The sequence below is a fragment of the Botrytis sinoallii genome, assembly GCF_014898435.1.
Source record: "Botrytis sinoallii strain Bc 23 chromosome Unknown BSIN_017, whole genome shotgun sequence".
In the NCBI taxonomy this organism is placed as follows: Eukaryota; Fungi; Ascomycota; class Leotiomycetes; order Helotiales; family Sclerotiniaceae; genus Botrytis; species Botrytis sinoallii.
The window spans coordinates 982,461-996,525 of record NW_024066044.1 but is presented as its reverse complement, the minus strand read 5'-3'; the positions used below and the strand labels follow the sequence as shown (position 1 = coordinate 996,525).

Sequence of the window (14,065 nt, the reverse complement as noted above, 5' to 3'; positions counted from 1 at the left end):
TTCTTCAGACGGATTAAGATATCGAATACTTAAACTTAAACAACAATCTCTCAATCGCATCCATCACATTTGCCACGGCCATGGCTTCACATATCCTGACTCAGACCCAAGGTCATAATAATCATCATCAACCGGATCCTCACAATGCGACGGTTCGAGGTCAATAATATGGAAGACAGCCAAGATCCAATGTCACCACCTCTATTCAAACAATGGTAGTCCTCAACAGCGAGGGTGTAAACAACACTTTTCAAGTGGCAGACGACAAATTCCACATCCACGCTTGAATTTATACACAGAAGGAAAATGGGGCATACAATTCATCAGTGCAATGAAGTACCGGATCCAATGGATTATATCTCAGGAGGTCCTCCATGGAATTTCTGGCATTGGACTGCCCCGAAGGACATAGGATTAAGCTTGTTGATGAACACAAGTTCCTGGTATGGTTCTGTCGCCGCAATCTCCTTTCTAATCTTTGGTCGATATCTATTCCGTTCCATTCCAAGTTTCTTCGCAGGAGCATTTTGGACGCACTCTACAGTCCGCTCTGGTTAAGCCTTAGGATATTACGAGAACCATTTCTATGGGGTTTATCTAGGAGGTGACACTGTGGTACTTGGTGATTCTTTTGGATGATCCAAATTACGATTCGGGGTCTATTGGTAGCCTGTGCCACTCCACCTGGTATTTTCTTCCAGCTTCTTGACAATGTCTTATTACTTCCAACAGCCGGGTATGAGTTAATCATCCTTACAACATCTCTAGATCTTCAGTATCCAAGTGCAGAGAGTGCACATATTTCTATTCCTAGGTTTATTGTTTCTAGCCAAAAAATGATAACGACGAGAACAAATTGAAGCGTATAGAGCATGACATGTAGAGTGAAATTTGACAACTTGAATATTCTCATTGTGCTAGTTGTTGTGATCATTCAGAGCTCCTCGACCGCAACACAGGTTTCACTTGCCCAAACTATACCCCCCAGTCATCAATACGAGAGGGAGCATCCTTCGGAAGTACTCGCAGTGTTGTCATCAAGTGCTTTGCAGATCGAGCCACTCTTGAACACTACTTATGGCTGAGAAGTGATGATTAAGCATTTGCCATGCATGCAGATATACTCTCCACTATGTGTATGACCTCGTCGCTGTAAGAAAGCTATTCCTGTGGTTATGAGATAATCGCGGTACATCATTAGGATTGTGGTCATACACAGATGATGAATAAGGGTAAGCTGCATAGGGTTGAGGAAAAGCGTAGGCTCAGCTGAGGTGGCGAAGAAGTTAATTAGTTTGAGAACTTTGATTTTATATGTATGATAAGGTTATTCATAAGTACTAGGTAGGTACTAGGAGTGATTTGTTGAGTGATTTGCCAAGTGAAGTCTGAGCAGACAAAGTGTGAGTGGTATGATAGGCGGCGAGTCTTGATATGAGTGAAGTCGACAGTAGTTTATCTATTCCCGAGCTTGAAAACCTTACGGGATAAATAATACCGAGGATGACCGAATCGGCCCATGAAAGTGAATTTGAAGTGATATCAGACGAAGAATTTGTGATGAAGTAAACGACCCAACGTCAAAACCGTCAAAAACGAAAACCAACAACACCATCCCCAATTCTTGTCAGAATTGAACGTCGATAGTTTTCCTGAAATGGCGCAATTGAGAGCCGTGTAAATCTGCAAAAAAATTGCAAAGTTTCCAAAAAGCCCCATTTTTGGATATGGCCATAGACGTGCAACAAAACGTTTTGTCGGTCAAAAATCATCACGTGGAAGGCTTCCCATTGGTCCAAAAAAGCTCCAAAAACATTCATTTGGGGATTGTGAGAGTTCTACGCGGTGGAAGTTTCTGAAACTTTAATGACACCTCGAGAAGATACTTCTTAGTATCATGGCAGAGTTTGATCAAGTTCTGAGATCAGAGTTTGGAGTTATTAAGATCGCCGTTTCGTTGGGCTACTGTGCGACAAACATTTTGACGACTTTCAACATCAGCGAAAATGGAATTTACGATTACAACACCAACAATGATCCTGAGATCCTGAAATTTGGAAGATAGACTCAGTTAAACTATAGATATATGCGCCAGGTTTTTAAATATACCTTTTCCAAGAAATTTGGTTTGCAGCGATGTCGGTGTCGATTCTGGTGATTTGGATCCTATCCGCAGGCCACCTCCAAAATTACTGGGGAGCACAAGAGGGAATGAGAATATGAACTAGATTATGAATATCTCCACTGCGATCAATAATACTAGAAGGTGTTGTTGCGCCATGAAAAAAGAGAGTCTCGCGACTGAGACGTTGTCACCAGTTCGACATGCTGAGGCACAAAACAACCGATTTCCCTGCGACCTTTCTACTTATTTCTCGCACATACAAATGTTTGGATATGATCACCACAACAAGCTTAGTTGTATGAAAAAAGTCCTGCGGCGGAGACTACACTCTTTTTTTTTTTTGTATGCGCCGCCAAAATGGCTACCCGTACTTCCATCTACAATACATGAGCGAGGAATGGTTGAAGGAGTGAATATATTCGACAATTCTTGGGCTAGGAAGAAATAATTTTGGATTCGCTACAAGGAAAGTAAGACAATTGTTATGGTCAATACCACTGCACAACCTTCTTAGGCAGATTGCGAGATCAAGGCGAAGATACATCATTTCTGATGCATAGAAGATCCGGCGACAATTCTCTGCAGGTTCTTCACTACTGTCTTTGTTGCAGACACTTTGGAGTCTCACTACCACTATCCTTAATCTATTACCCAGATATAGGCAAGATGGATCTTTGCGGGATAATCGTATTTTTGATGCAAGGTTTGATATACATTTTATTTGTGCGATAAGTTACACTCTTGCTGTCCACTTGATTCTAACATTGTTGTTTAGTATACTATTGACAGACCGAAACCCCGACCAACAAGCTACCTCTGAAGCAGTCATGAAATTGAGAAGCAACGAATTTTACATTGGTAGAAATTGGATTGGAGGAGGTATTGGATTCTTGCGCCCAGCGACAAAATACGGACACGCGCATTCGATCCATACCTATCCTGCTCTGAAAATGGTGGAATCTATCCTCTGTAAAGAATCCAAATTTGCGATCAAATTTACCATACAACACAACGACTTGAAACCCGACAGATTTCATAATACTCAAGATGTAAGGTGCTGCATATCTAAGACTACAAGGCCTACTACAATACAAGAGCTTCGATTCCATCGTTGGTTCTATACCCTCTACACTTCAAACAAGCTAATAGAGTCAACAACACATTTCGATTCAAACACTATACGTGCGTAAAACGCCGATTACGATGGGGGCCCCATGCGTTTTTCTTGAAGAAAGCTCCGAATCAAGCAATTGCGCAAGGAAACAATGGGGTAGACTTGGAGGATTATGACATCGTATATAGAAACTACTTGTGTCTATCACTTGCCACCGGTGTAGACAGCCCATACAATTCTAGAGTTTTGAAAACGAAAATATTACGTGCAAACATCAAGAGAGTTAGAGTTGGAAATGCGATTGAATACATAAAGGTAGGTAAGATTTGCTATATGCGCCATCAACAATTTCGAAATCCCGTAACACATTTCCACGAACGCCGGATCAGCAGTTTTCCAATCGTACGAAAAATAATCAAAATGCGGAAACAAAGGCGAGACTGAATATAACATCAATGATGGCGAGGCAGATCAAGTGATACTACGAAGGGCTTATAATTTGGACGCATTCCTTTTGCAGTGTTCATCATGATCGCCGCATTTACCATAAGAGTTTGTTTTCCAGATTGGATTGGCCACTCATTTGTATATGGATACTCATTAACTTGTTCTGTCTCCATCGGTGTAGCTGATGATGGATCCTTTATGCTACCATCTGGTTTCCAGGTTACAAGATTCGCGCCATTTCCTTCGTGGATGTGTCCGAAGCAATGCATAAGTGGTCGAACACGGCTTACGGCACGAAGAAGATTACGACATCCTTTATAAGAGCCATCAACTTGGTCCAGAATCGTATGTGGAGGACCGTGAGTCATGACGATATCAACACCTTCAGGAATAGGATTGGTGGGCAATTGAAACTTGACCTGGAGCGACTTGAGTTGAGTCGTTGAAACGGTCTTCATTTATCTGGTACTGGAAGCCCATAGATCCACAAGTGTAGGGTGAAGCGTATACTGTGAATTTAGCACCATTCTTAAGTGAGAATGTATGAGTACCTTCCTTGAGATAGACAACACCGGCATCTTTCGCCAATTGACCTGTCATGATTTCGAGGGCGGAATGATGATATTCGGAATACTCGTCGTCAGAAATATTTTCAACCCGGTTTTGCGCATCAAGGGATATGTCATGATTCCCGGCAATAACCAATTTCAACTCGGCCTCGATAGTACCCATCATCTTGACGGACTCTTTCAAGGCCTCCAATTCACCAAAATTGGTTAGATCGCCAGTATGGAGGAGGATATCAACCTCGGGCATGCTCGCTCCATTGAGGCTATGTTCGTGAGTGTCAGAGATTATCATCACTCGTGCAGAAATTTTGGACATGATGAGTAGTTTATTCGAGGTTGGTATGTGAGTTAAAGTCGAAAAGTTGAATGAGGTAAATTGTGATATGAAGTTTCGTATGTGGTTGGGAATCTTTCTTTTGGTCGTTCGGTTTCAAGGTATGAAGTACTGCTTCTTATGTATAGTTTTATAATATTTCTCGTTATTGTGTACGTTTAGATTCTTCTTAGTGCTGGGACTACTTGCGTAGTGGCAACCTAAATTACATGCCGCACGTGATTCTTCTATGGACAGATTTCTTGTAAACGGGCCAGGTGCTACGGTTTTGTTGCATAACTTGGTGAGCTTGGCCTTACATTACTACTTGCAATGATCACTAAAAGCCTCGATGTGTTTGAATGTGCTAGGCTATTTGGTAGTGATGCGCACTAGAATCGAGGCATTGTCTATGGCATATTGAGACAATTAGGAACCATGCAAGAGTTGAAAAATTGCTAGTGAACGAAGTTGAGATTCTTATACCACATTATTACAATTTTCCTCATGATTCCAATCAAAGCAATAGCCTGTCGAGCTAAGAATCCATCAAATCAATGAGCCAGTGAAACCGCCGCTTCCACAATAAATTCCATCGTCTCTCTCGGTCTACTCAACATCGGGGAATGACTACTCACAACCTCTCTGACCGTGAGATCGGCCCCTGCATCCTTTGCCATTTTCACAAACATTCCTTGCACCTCAACCGGAAACGTCCTATCATCCATCGTAGTCAAATACCAAACTGGCAAATCCATCCAGCCCGCATACGCCCACTCCCCACCCTCTTTCAAAACCTTCTGCGACTGTTTCTTCAACCTGCTAACCCAATATTCACCTTCCTCTTCAGGAAGATCATGATAAAATGATTCCCGAGCAGGAAGTTCCAACACCGCAAAACCACTATCGTCAAATCTCCATAAGGGTGGAGGTGTTCCCCCAATCGCATCGATAAAACTTAACCCCGTTTGCGCAAATCCGCAGGCCATCATAACGAGACCTATAACATGACCAGTGGGTTTCTCATCTGTAGATGCGAGATCATCGGGATAGCGATGGGTGAGTCCTTTGACTGCACTTTGACCGACTGCGCCGCCGTACGAATGCACAACTAGTAGTACATCGCGACCTTGTCTGGTTTCTGATAATATGGTATTTCGTACTGCTGTGATGTCGTCGCCGAAACCTATCGTGGCATCGCCGGCTGTTGAGGGGAGTTCTACGGGGATGCATTTATAGTGCTGTTCTTTTAGGAGTGAAGCTACTTTCTCCCAGATTTCGGCACGGTGCCATGCTCCGGGAAGAAAGACTAGTGTTGGTTTGTCGGACATTTCGATTGGTTGTGGGTTGAGAAGATAAGGGGTAATTGTGTACAGGCGAATGTGACTAAAAGTGAACGACGGAAGATATCGAGATGATCACCCAAATATCAAGAAATAGTCTCTCTATTTGAAACAAATCAGTCGAGACGATTTTCGAAATTTCTACAAGCCATCTGACTACATCTCATGGTGAAGTAGTCAGCAGTGTGACTTTCTCCCGGGACCTTTTCGCATTCCTCGTGCGATACCGGGTGAAATGCGGTGCAATTAGGAAGCGACGTCTTCGAACTCCATGAGACAGAAAAGCCTATAATGTTTAGAACAGATAATTTCTGAAGAAGTTGAATCATCCTATCAAATTGAGTCTTTTAGTGAGTAGAAGTTCCGGGGTGTCTAGAATGAATCATGAAGCGATCAATTGGTAAACTGCAACCTGAACTGTCGAAAATCGTGTAGTCTCTTGCTTTTCCCCTATTTTACGAAATCGGAGTCTATCCTACCCGATGCGCTTCTCTCTATCATCCTTTGTACGTGCTTTGGGCTGCTCGATGAAAGGTTGAGATAATCTCATCTCATTCCTGGACGGACGATTTGGCGTTGTGAAGATCAGATAAAATGGAAAGGTAGATTCATCTCATACAGTCTTGAGGATATCATTATATTTCATAGCGTGTGCTTGTTCTTCACTTCCGTCTAATATGTGAAAATTATCTTGATCTTCTGTATGCGCCATTTGGTATTGTTGCTAAAGAATCTCGTGTGATGAATTTAGATGTGTAAGCCAGACTTGAAGAAACTTTCAATATAATTCTGATCGTGAATACAGTTTCACGAGTCAATGTCAGATAGGAAGCTCATCGATGACCTGTCTCATTACTGATACTCACCTAGAGAGATGATGGTAGTTGATTTTGTCCTCCAACTCTCCGTTTTGTCAAAGTACCAGCGTCGTAAAAAAGAATCTTTCACCCTCACATCTGACCTAGTAGCTATATTTGCATGATAACTAACTGCATCGAAATAGTTCTTCGTCCGAGATCTTATGGTGGTTACATGATTCTTGGTTTGTTGGACATAATGCTTGAAAATTATAGATGGCCTGGTGTTTATAAGGAATTGGTGTTCCAAGTATCAAATGTAATCTTACTAAAGATAATCGAATCTTTCATTATCAACAGGATGTCTGGACGACTGGGAAACGCCTGCATCCAATTGTGGCTTAATTTTCTATTTATGTACAAGAAAAAAGTTATATGAAATGACCCAGTAGATTCAAATTTGCTATTCTGGTACATTGCAGAGAATAAATTGTAAGCAAACGAACCGGCGTTAATAGTATACTCTTAAGTGCGTAAAAAAATTCACCGGTGGATTTGTGCGCAAATAAAATGCCGCTCGGATATAAGACACCGGGATTAGATTCACGGAATTGATCAACCAACAAGCCGAGATGCTCACTGTCGCACAACCAGTCCGGTTCGGATCCGAAAGCCCAAAATCTCACGCGATGATGCAGGAACCAGCCAGAATGCAGGATGGAATTCTTACACGAGGTTTTAATCTGTCGGTGCATAATTGGGTGAATGAACATCATACCATTAAATGGTGATGATATGAGCCGATGGATTACCAACAGATTGGAAGAAGATATATATCGAGTGAATATCCTTCATTCCAAAGGTATAATATTGTCCACACAGCTTTCATTTAGAAGTCAACAACATCGAACACTTCAAGCACCACGTATCGAATTTAAACAACTTTACCAACATCCTTTACATCCTGTCAAACAAAATGTCTACACCATCCTCTAAAGAGGTCGCCATCATCGGATCAGGATTATCTGGTCTAACTCTCGCTCTTGCCCTTCAACAAAACAATATAAAATGTCGAGTTTACGAAAGTCGTCCTGCGCCTTTGAATATCGGAGGTGCTGTCATGCTTTCTCCTAACGCTCTCAAAATCTTGAAAGCTCTCAACGTCTATGATAGACTTCGTCATAAGGGCTACAATTTTGACAATCTTGAGTATCGTACTGCTGGAGATGGAAAATTAGTTGAGATTCAGGAATTTGGCTCGGAAGAGAAATATGGCTTCCCAGCTCTTCGAATCTACAGACACATCCTTATCACCGAGTTACTTGAAATGTTCAAGGAACAAGGTATCCCCATTACTTTTGGCAAGAAATTCTCACACATCACTTCGGAAACCGACAAACAAGTTGAATGGGAATTCGCTGATGGTACAACTGGTACTGCACCTCTTCTCATTGGAGCTGATGGTATTCATTCTACTGTTCGTCGTTATCTCTACCCTGATTTGGAGACCAAGTTCACTGGAATGGTTGGAATCACAGCAGCTGTACCAACATCTCAATTACAACTTCCGGAAGGATATTATATCCCTGTCACTATAATGTCTCCAAAAGGTGCATTTGTGATTGCTCCTCAGCAAGAAGATGGATCTGAAGTATTGATTGGAAAACAATTACGCATCGAGGAGAAAGATAGAGCTGGATGGAATGATCTCTCGAACAACAAGGAAGAAAGTGTTAAATTCTTGCAAAGCAACAATGATCTATTCCCGGAGATCGTTCACAATGCCGTTTCCAAGATTTCTCATGACAAGATTAATGTTTGGCCCTTCTACATCGTTCCCAAACTCGACAACTGGGTATCGGAGAATCGACGTGTGGTAATTCTTGGTGATGCAGCTCATGCAATTCCTCCTTCTGCAGGCCAAGGTATCAACCAAGCATTTGAAGATGTTTATATCTTTGCATTGCTACTTGCAAAGTCAGACAAGGGAGATACCCAGAAAGCACTTTCATTCTGGCAAGAATATCGACAGAAGAGAGTTGGAAAGGTTTTGGAATTGAATCAACAGATTGATTTGAGACGTTTACCGGGAAACTCGGCGGATCAGAAGAGAGAACCATTTGAGTTGAGCTGGTTGTACAATGCAGACTTTGAAGCAGATGTTCAAGAGTGGGCTGATCAACAAAAACGCCATTGAATTGAGTAGCGGTTTTCGGTAAATGTCGGGAAGGAGAGAGAAGGGTTTACTTGGGAACGGATAGAATGAACTCTGACTCATTGTGGTAGGTAGCATGGGATTCTTGAGGCGTTTCTTTAGTCTGTGAATTATTTATTGGTAGACGGAATGATAAAATGCGAGTCTTTTTTGATTCACCAAATTCTCAAAACATGACCTAGCTTTTTCAATCTCTTCCCGTCAGCAATAGAGGATGAAGAAGGAGATTTATGTTGTTCATGAACTGGATGTAACCGAGTTTGGATTTCGCGTGTTCCAATTTACTTGAGATTCTGTATCTTCTTCTAAATATGAGGATATATTCAAATGGCAATCGGGATCATCTTGAATAAAGAAATAATGACACACAATCAATCTGGAATCCTTACGGACGAATGGGCAAGTCTTTTCTGTACGTACTTACCTAGCTCAAAGTGGTCACCAGGGTCCATGCGAAGCGATACTACTGCCCCCTGTACTTATCTAGTCGGTGCCGAGAATTGATGCGGGGATTCTTTACAGGCAACATGCATTTTCGAATTCTTTGCGCATAGATCACCATACAGATATACCCCAAATACCCCAGAAGGCTTACGTCGTTGGTACCTGTTTTTTTTAATTAATGTTGTATCTGTATCACCTACCGTCTCTAGGAGAGCAATTGAATACCACCTACCTTCTTTATACATCAATTATCCTATCGCGACGATAAAATATCCGATAGGTAACCTCACAACTCAAGTGAGGCAAGTCAAAGTCAATACCCCAATCATACAATCAATCATACACCCACCTATTTCAATCATCATGGAATCTCCAAAGCAATCAACAACAACAGTCACTACCACTCCTACTTCCGCACCCACACCGAGAAAATATACTGGGATGGATTGCAGATTCTGTCAAAAGAGTTTCTCTAAAGGCGAACATTTAAGGGTTAGCAATACAATATCATCAAGATGTATATCTCATACTCACTAATCATCAATTACAGAGACACGAAAGAAGTCGTAAGAAGCGATCTCTGGAATTTGATTTCCTCCTCATAACAAGAATCGCAAGCTAATATAAATGATGCAAAAAGATACTGGATCTCGACCTTTTGTATGCAAAGAATGTAGAAGACCATTTGCAAGACAAGATTCTCTTGCTCGTCATGAAAAGTTACATACTCGAAGAGAAAGCAATTATCCCAATTATCCTTCACCACCTTTGAGTTTGGTTTCGCAATCTAGCATACCGACGAACATGTTACCTGCGATGGATACAAACTTGCAGGTGGAAACACCAAGAACACAACAAGGAAATATGGAGGATAGAGGTACTGGTCATTCTATCATTGGAAATACACCATCTTCTACAGAGGATTTTGATTTTGAATTAATATGGCCAGATGCGGAAGATTTGTTCGAAACTTTGATGTCTTCCGATCCAACGAATTCTTGGCAAATGCCAATTGGAATGTTACCAGTACCTATTACAACTCGGTCACATATAAATAATGGAAGTTTTGGTATACCAGGTCCATTTCAGGAGAAGGGCTCAATTGGCTCAATTCCGGTGGGAGAAAGTCATCAAGCGGTCCATAATGTTAGTGAGATGGTTACTAGTTTGGTAAGTTTTCGTGACTCTTCAAGTAAATTCCCTACTCATTAAAATATATAGTCATCAACTGTTACGGCTGCTGTTGAAGCTACATCTCTCACATCGGTTTTTCTGGATGAATGTTTACATATGTTCTTTGTAAGATTCATACCTACATTTCCAGTATTACATCGATCAACATTCGTCTTTCGAGAATGTACTCAACCTTTACTTCTCAATGCCATGGCTATCGGTTCTTTATATCTTGGACCCAAAGATTCAGTTGCAAAAGGTGAAGCTTTATGGAGGCTTGCACATGTAGCAGTTGCGACATCTTGGGAAACATTAATCACTCACCAAGGTCCTTACGATAGTTGTCAAGGAGTACAGTTAGTTGTGACTGCTCTACTTGCTCAAATTTACGGCGCGCTTTCAAGAAATCGAGTTATTCGAACCACAAGTCAAGCATTTCATGCTCTTGGATTCTTTTGGGCAAGACAATGCGCAATATCTGATAGTGAACCATACTCAAGGAGTAACCTACCAAACCAAAATTCTACTGGCGGAGAAAAGAATAGAGCTTGGAAAGTTTGGGCAGCCAAAGAAATTCAACAACGTGCGTTATTGGGTCACTATGTATTGGATGGTTTAATATCCCGAATGTCTGGGGAAACACCATCAGTTCGACATGCCGCCAATCAATTGGGTTTACCAAGTAGCGAAACAGCATTCGAGGCTACAACTGCCAATGAATGGCTAAATCACATGAGATCTCAAGAACCTTTACAATATTCTTTCCGAAGTATTATTCGATCATTATTTGCTCCGGCTAGTCAACCTCTTACTAGTTTTCATGCATTCTCGGCATTTTCACTTCGAGTCATTCTAGAAGGCCTTCAATCCTTGGTTTCGGATTGCGATTCCGATGATCTTTCTACAGTTGGTGTACCTACAAAGCTCGAATTACGAAGAGCTTTGGGTCACTCTTTTGAAGCTATATCAATGAGCCCAAATCTTTCACATTCCGAACGACTTGAACTTCTACTAAGGTGGCATACCATTTGCCTGGACGCCTGTAAAGATTCATCCTTACTTTGCAGATCTATCTGTTCGCGTTATGGTATCGTTCAACATGTTTGTGGCGGAAAGAATGTCATGAAACCAGAACAAGATTTGATAAGTTGGGCCAGTACGGAAGAAGCACGAAAAGCTCTCTTACACGCCATTGCAATCCAAGAGATTGTAGAACAATTACCAAGAGGTAGAGCACATATCATACATATCCCAAGTTCTTTATTTGCTTCAGCAACAGTCTATTGTGTATTTTCACTTGCTGGTCAGGGTGCAGTCAATGTACCAAATATTGTGGATTGGCAAGCTGTTTTAGCGACCAATGAAGCTGTAAATTCTTCAATCCAACCAGGATGTACAAGTCAATCAGAAACAGAATTATATCTTCGAGGGGAAAACTCATTTTTCAGAGCAATGGGGACAACGAAGAGTCTTCTTTACGAACTCAATTCTATGCAGAAGCTTTTTAAATGCTTATGTTCACAATGGGGCATTGCATTTGATATGGAGGATATTTTGGATCAATGGAATACACTTTGTCATTGAGTTTAGGATATGAGTATGGGTATTTATGACTTATGATTTATGGATGTGTGTGGAGCAGGGCGTAATGGTATCAACCGGACCTGCGATTAATGTAAAATGGGTTTAAATGGGAGGTCAGTTCTCAACAAAATGTTGGTGTAAATTACCATTTTGAGTTTCAGTCACTGTAATAAGTTGTACATGCAGAGTAGTATTCATAATTGTCGATCTCAAAAAACAAACCATACTGTTGCTTTTATATCGAGCATAAACCTTGTCACAGCCAGCCATCATGAACACCATTCGCTGTTCAACATCTACCTATCTACAGCAAAACCTCTCCATAAGGATCCCCCCTATAAGGATAACCTCTCTATAAGGATATATTTTTCGGTCCCAAAAAATTTAGGTTTAAAAAAAGGCCTATATTCTTAAAACCCTTCCATTAGGATATCCTTGCGAAGCATTCAAATCCCCCGAGCATATTATGCATTGCCGCAAAGTCCTTGCGACCTATAAAACCTGACCCTCAGATATCAAGCCCAAATATCTATTCTGCAATCAAGCAGCTCAAAAACGACTACTGAAACAACTAATACATATACCAGCCAAATTCGCTAAATTTATTACTATAACAAACTTTTATAAAAACATATATTCTAAAACGCTATTAGAAGAATAGAAGAAGAGAAGGAAAGGGATTGATTGATTTAGGTAAATATAAGTAGGGAATAGAAGGGGATAGATCTAGAAAAGCTATGTGAAAGAAAATTGAAGTATATAGTATATCATATTGTAATAGAATATATATAAAAGCTATCCTTATAGAATAAAATAGCTTTCAAACAAATACTATATAGGAGATCGGAAAGTATGTATGAAGGTATTCAGAGGATTGGAAACAAAGGTGTAAGTATGCTAGTTATTGTTTAAAAGGCTACTAAGGGTATTAAGACCCTATCTTTAGGAAAGGGGGATCATATAAATTAGAAGATCATTCCGCAGTTAGCCCAATTGTAATGCCCCCGGGGAGGCTCGCCTATACGGCCCGGTTGAAAATTATTAATAATAATAATAATAATAATAATATTATATATATCTATAGATTCTATAAATACAAACTGTAGATTGCCATATTGCTTCTTCTAATCAAAATAAATATTATTATTTTTAAGTATAAGAGTAATACTATTAAACTTTAATGAATGATTGTAAATAAGTTCCTTGCGATCCTTAGCTATAAAGCCAGTTTGCTTAAATTACTCATCCTCAGTTTGTATAAACGTATTATCTCCAATAATAAGCATATCATCTGTTTGAAGTTCTATAATGCTGAATTCAGTTCTTTTATTATTAATATATAAAAGATAAGAATCATATATGGATTGCTGTATCTTAAGCTTCTTGCAGTAATGAATATGATATATCCGGAACTAATGGTTTCCTGCCTTAGGAATATTATATAATGGTTTAATAACAAATAAAATCATACTGATTGATAAATCCATTTCTTTTGGAGCATAAATATAAAAAGTGCAATACAAGTTCGAAGTGGATTGAGTATATACCTGAGTGATATCTTGAATATATATTCTTGTGCCTGTTTTTCGAGTATTCGCGGTTAGTAAGACTAAAATACATTAATACGATTATTGAATTATCAGGGATTGTATCAATACAAACGTTTTATCAGCATTATTATATACTTGAATGACTAGCCTCGATTTGTGGAATTCAATATCCATTCCTTTGTTTTTGATCTTATCAACAAATCACAACTCAAAAATACATATACCAAAAGGAATATCCGAAAGTAGTACAACCTCAAATATACTTTTAGCTATTAATCCATCAATCTCTTTCTTTCTGGATTCCTTATATATAATAGGATCCTTGAGATTAACAACAAAACATTTGGGGTAATAATCTTATATATAAGCTCGAATCTGAGGTATAACCATT

The 14,065-nt window shown here is 40.1% G+C and overlaps 4 protein-coding genes across 4 annotated transcripts; 2 read left to right on the top strand and 2 right to left on the bottom strand.

Annotated features, from left to right (window-relative positions):
- Positions 1 to 3,691: 3,691 nt before the first annotated feature.
- On the bottom strand, positions 3,692 to 4,571 carry EAF02_008950 (uncharacterized protein; the record flags this gene model as incomplete). The annotated part of the gene is made up of 2 exons (XM_038904998.1): positions 3,692 to 4,105; positions 4,197 to 4,571. 2 exons carry the CDS (start codon positions 4,569 to 4,571, stop codon positions 3,692 to 3,694), a joined length of 789 nt encoding a protein of 262 aa, XP_038755408.1.
- Positions 4,572 to 5,122: 551 nt separating this feature from the next.
- Positions 5,123 to 5,899, bottom strand: EAF02_008949 (uncharacterized protein; the record flags this gene model as incomplete). The annotated part of the gene is made up of 1 exon (XM_038904997.1): positions 5,123 to 5,899. The coding sequence occupies one exon, from the start codon at positions 5,897 to 5,899 to the stop codon at positions 5,123 to 5,125; it is 777 nt and encodes a 258-aa protein (XP_038755407.1).
- A 1,574-nt stretch (positions 5,900 to 7,473) lies between these two features.
- EAF02_008948 (uncharacterized protein) lies at positions 7,474 to 8,905 on the top strand (the record flags this gene model as incomplete). Its single annotated transcript, XM_038904996.1, has 2 exons — positions 7,474 to 7,570; positions 7,707 to 8,905. 2 exons carry the CDS (start codon positions 7,474 to 7,476, stop codon positions 8,903 to 8,905), a joined length of 1,296 nt encoding a protein of 431 aa, XP_038755406.1.
- Positions 8,906 to 9,730: 825 nt separating this feature from the next.
- EAF02_008947 (uncharacterized protein) lies at positions 9,731 to 12,124 on the top strand (the record flags this gene model as incomplete). The annotated part of the gene is made up of 4 exons (XM_038904995.1): positions 9,731 to 9,859; positions 9,918 to 9,933; positions 10,008 to 10,537; positions 10,589 to 12,124. The coding sequence occupies 4 exons, from the start codon at positions 9,731 to 9,733 to the stop codon at positions 12,122 to 12,124; spliced, it is 2,211 nt and encodes a 736-aa protein (XP_038755405.1).
- Between the last annotated feature and the right edge of the window lie 1,941 nt (positions 12,125 to 14,065).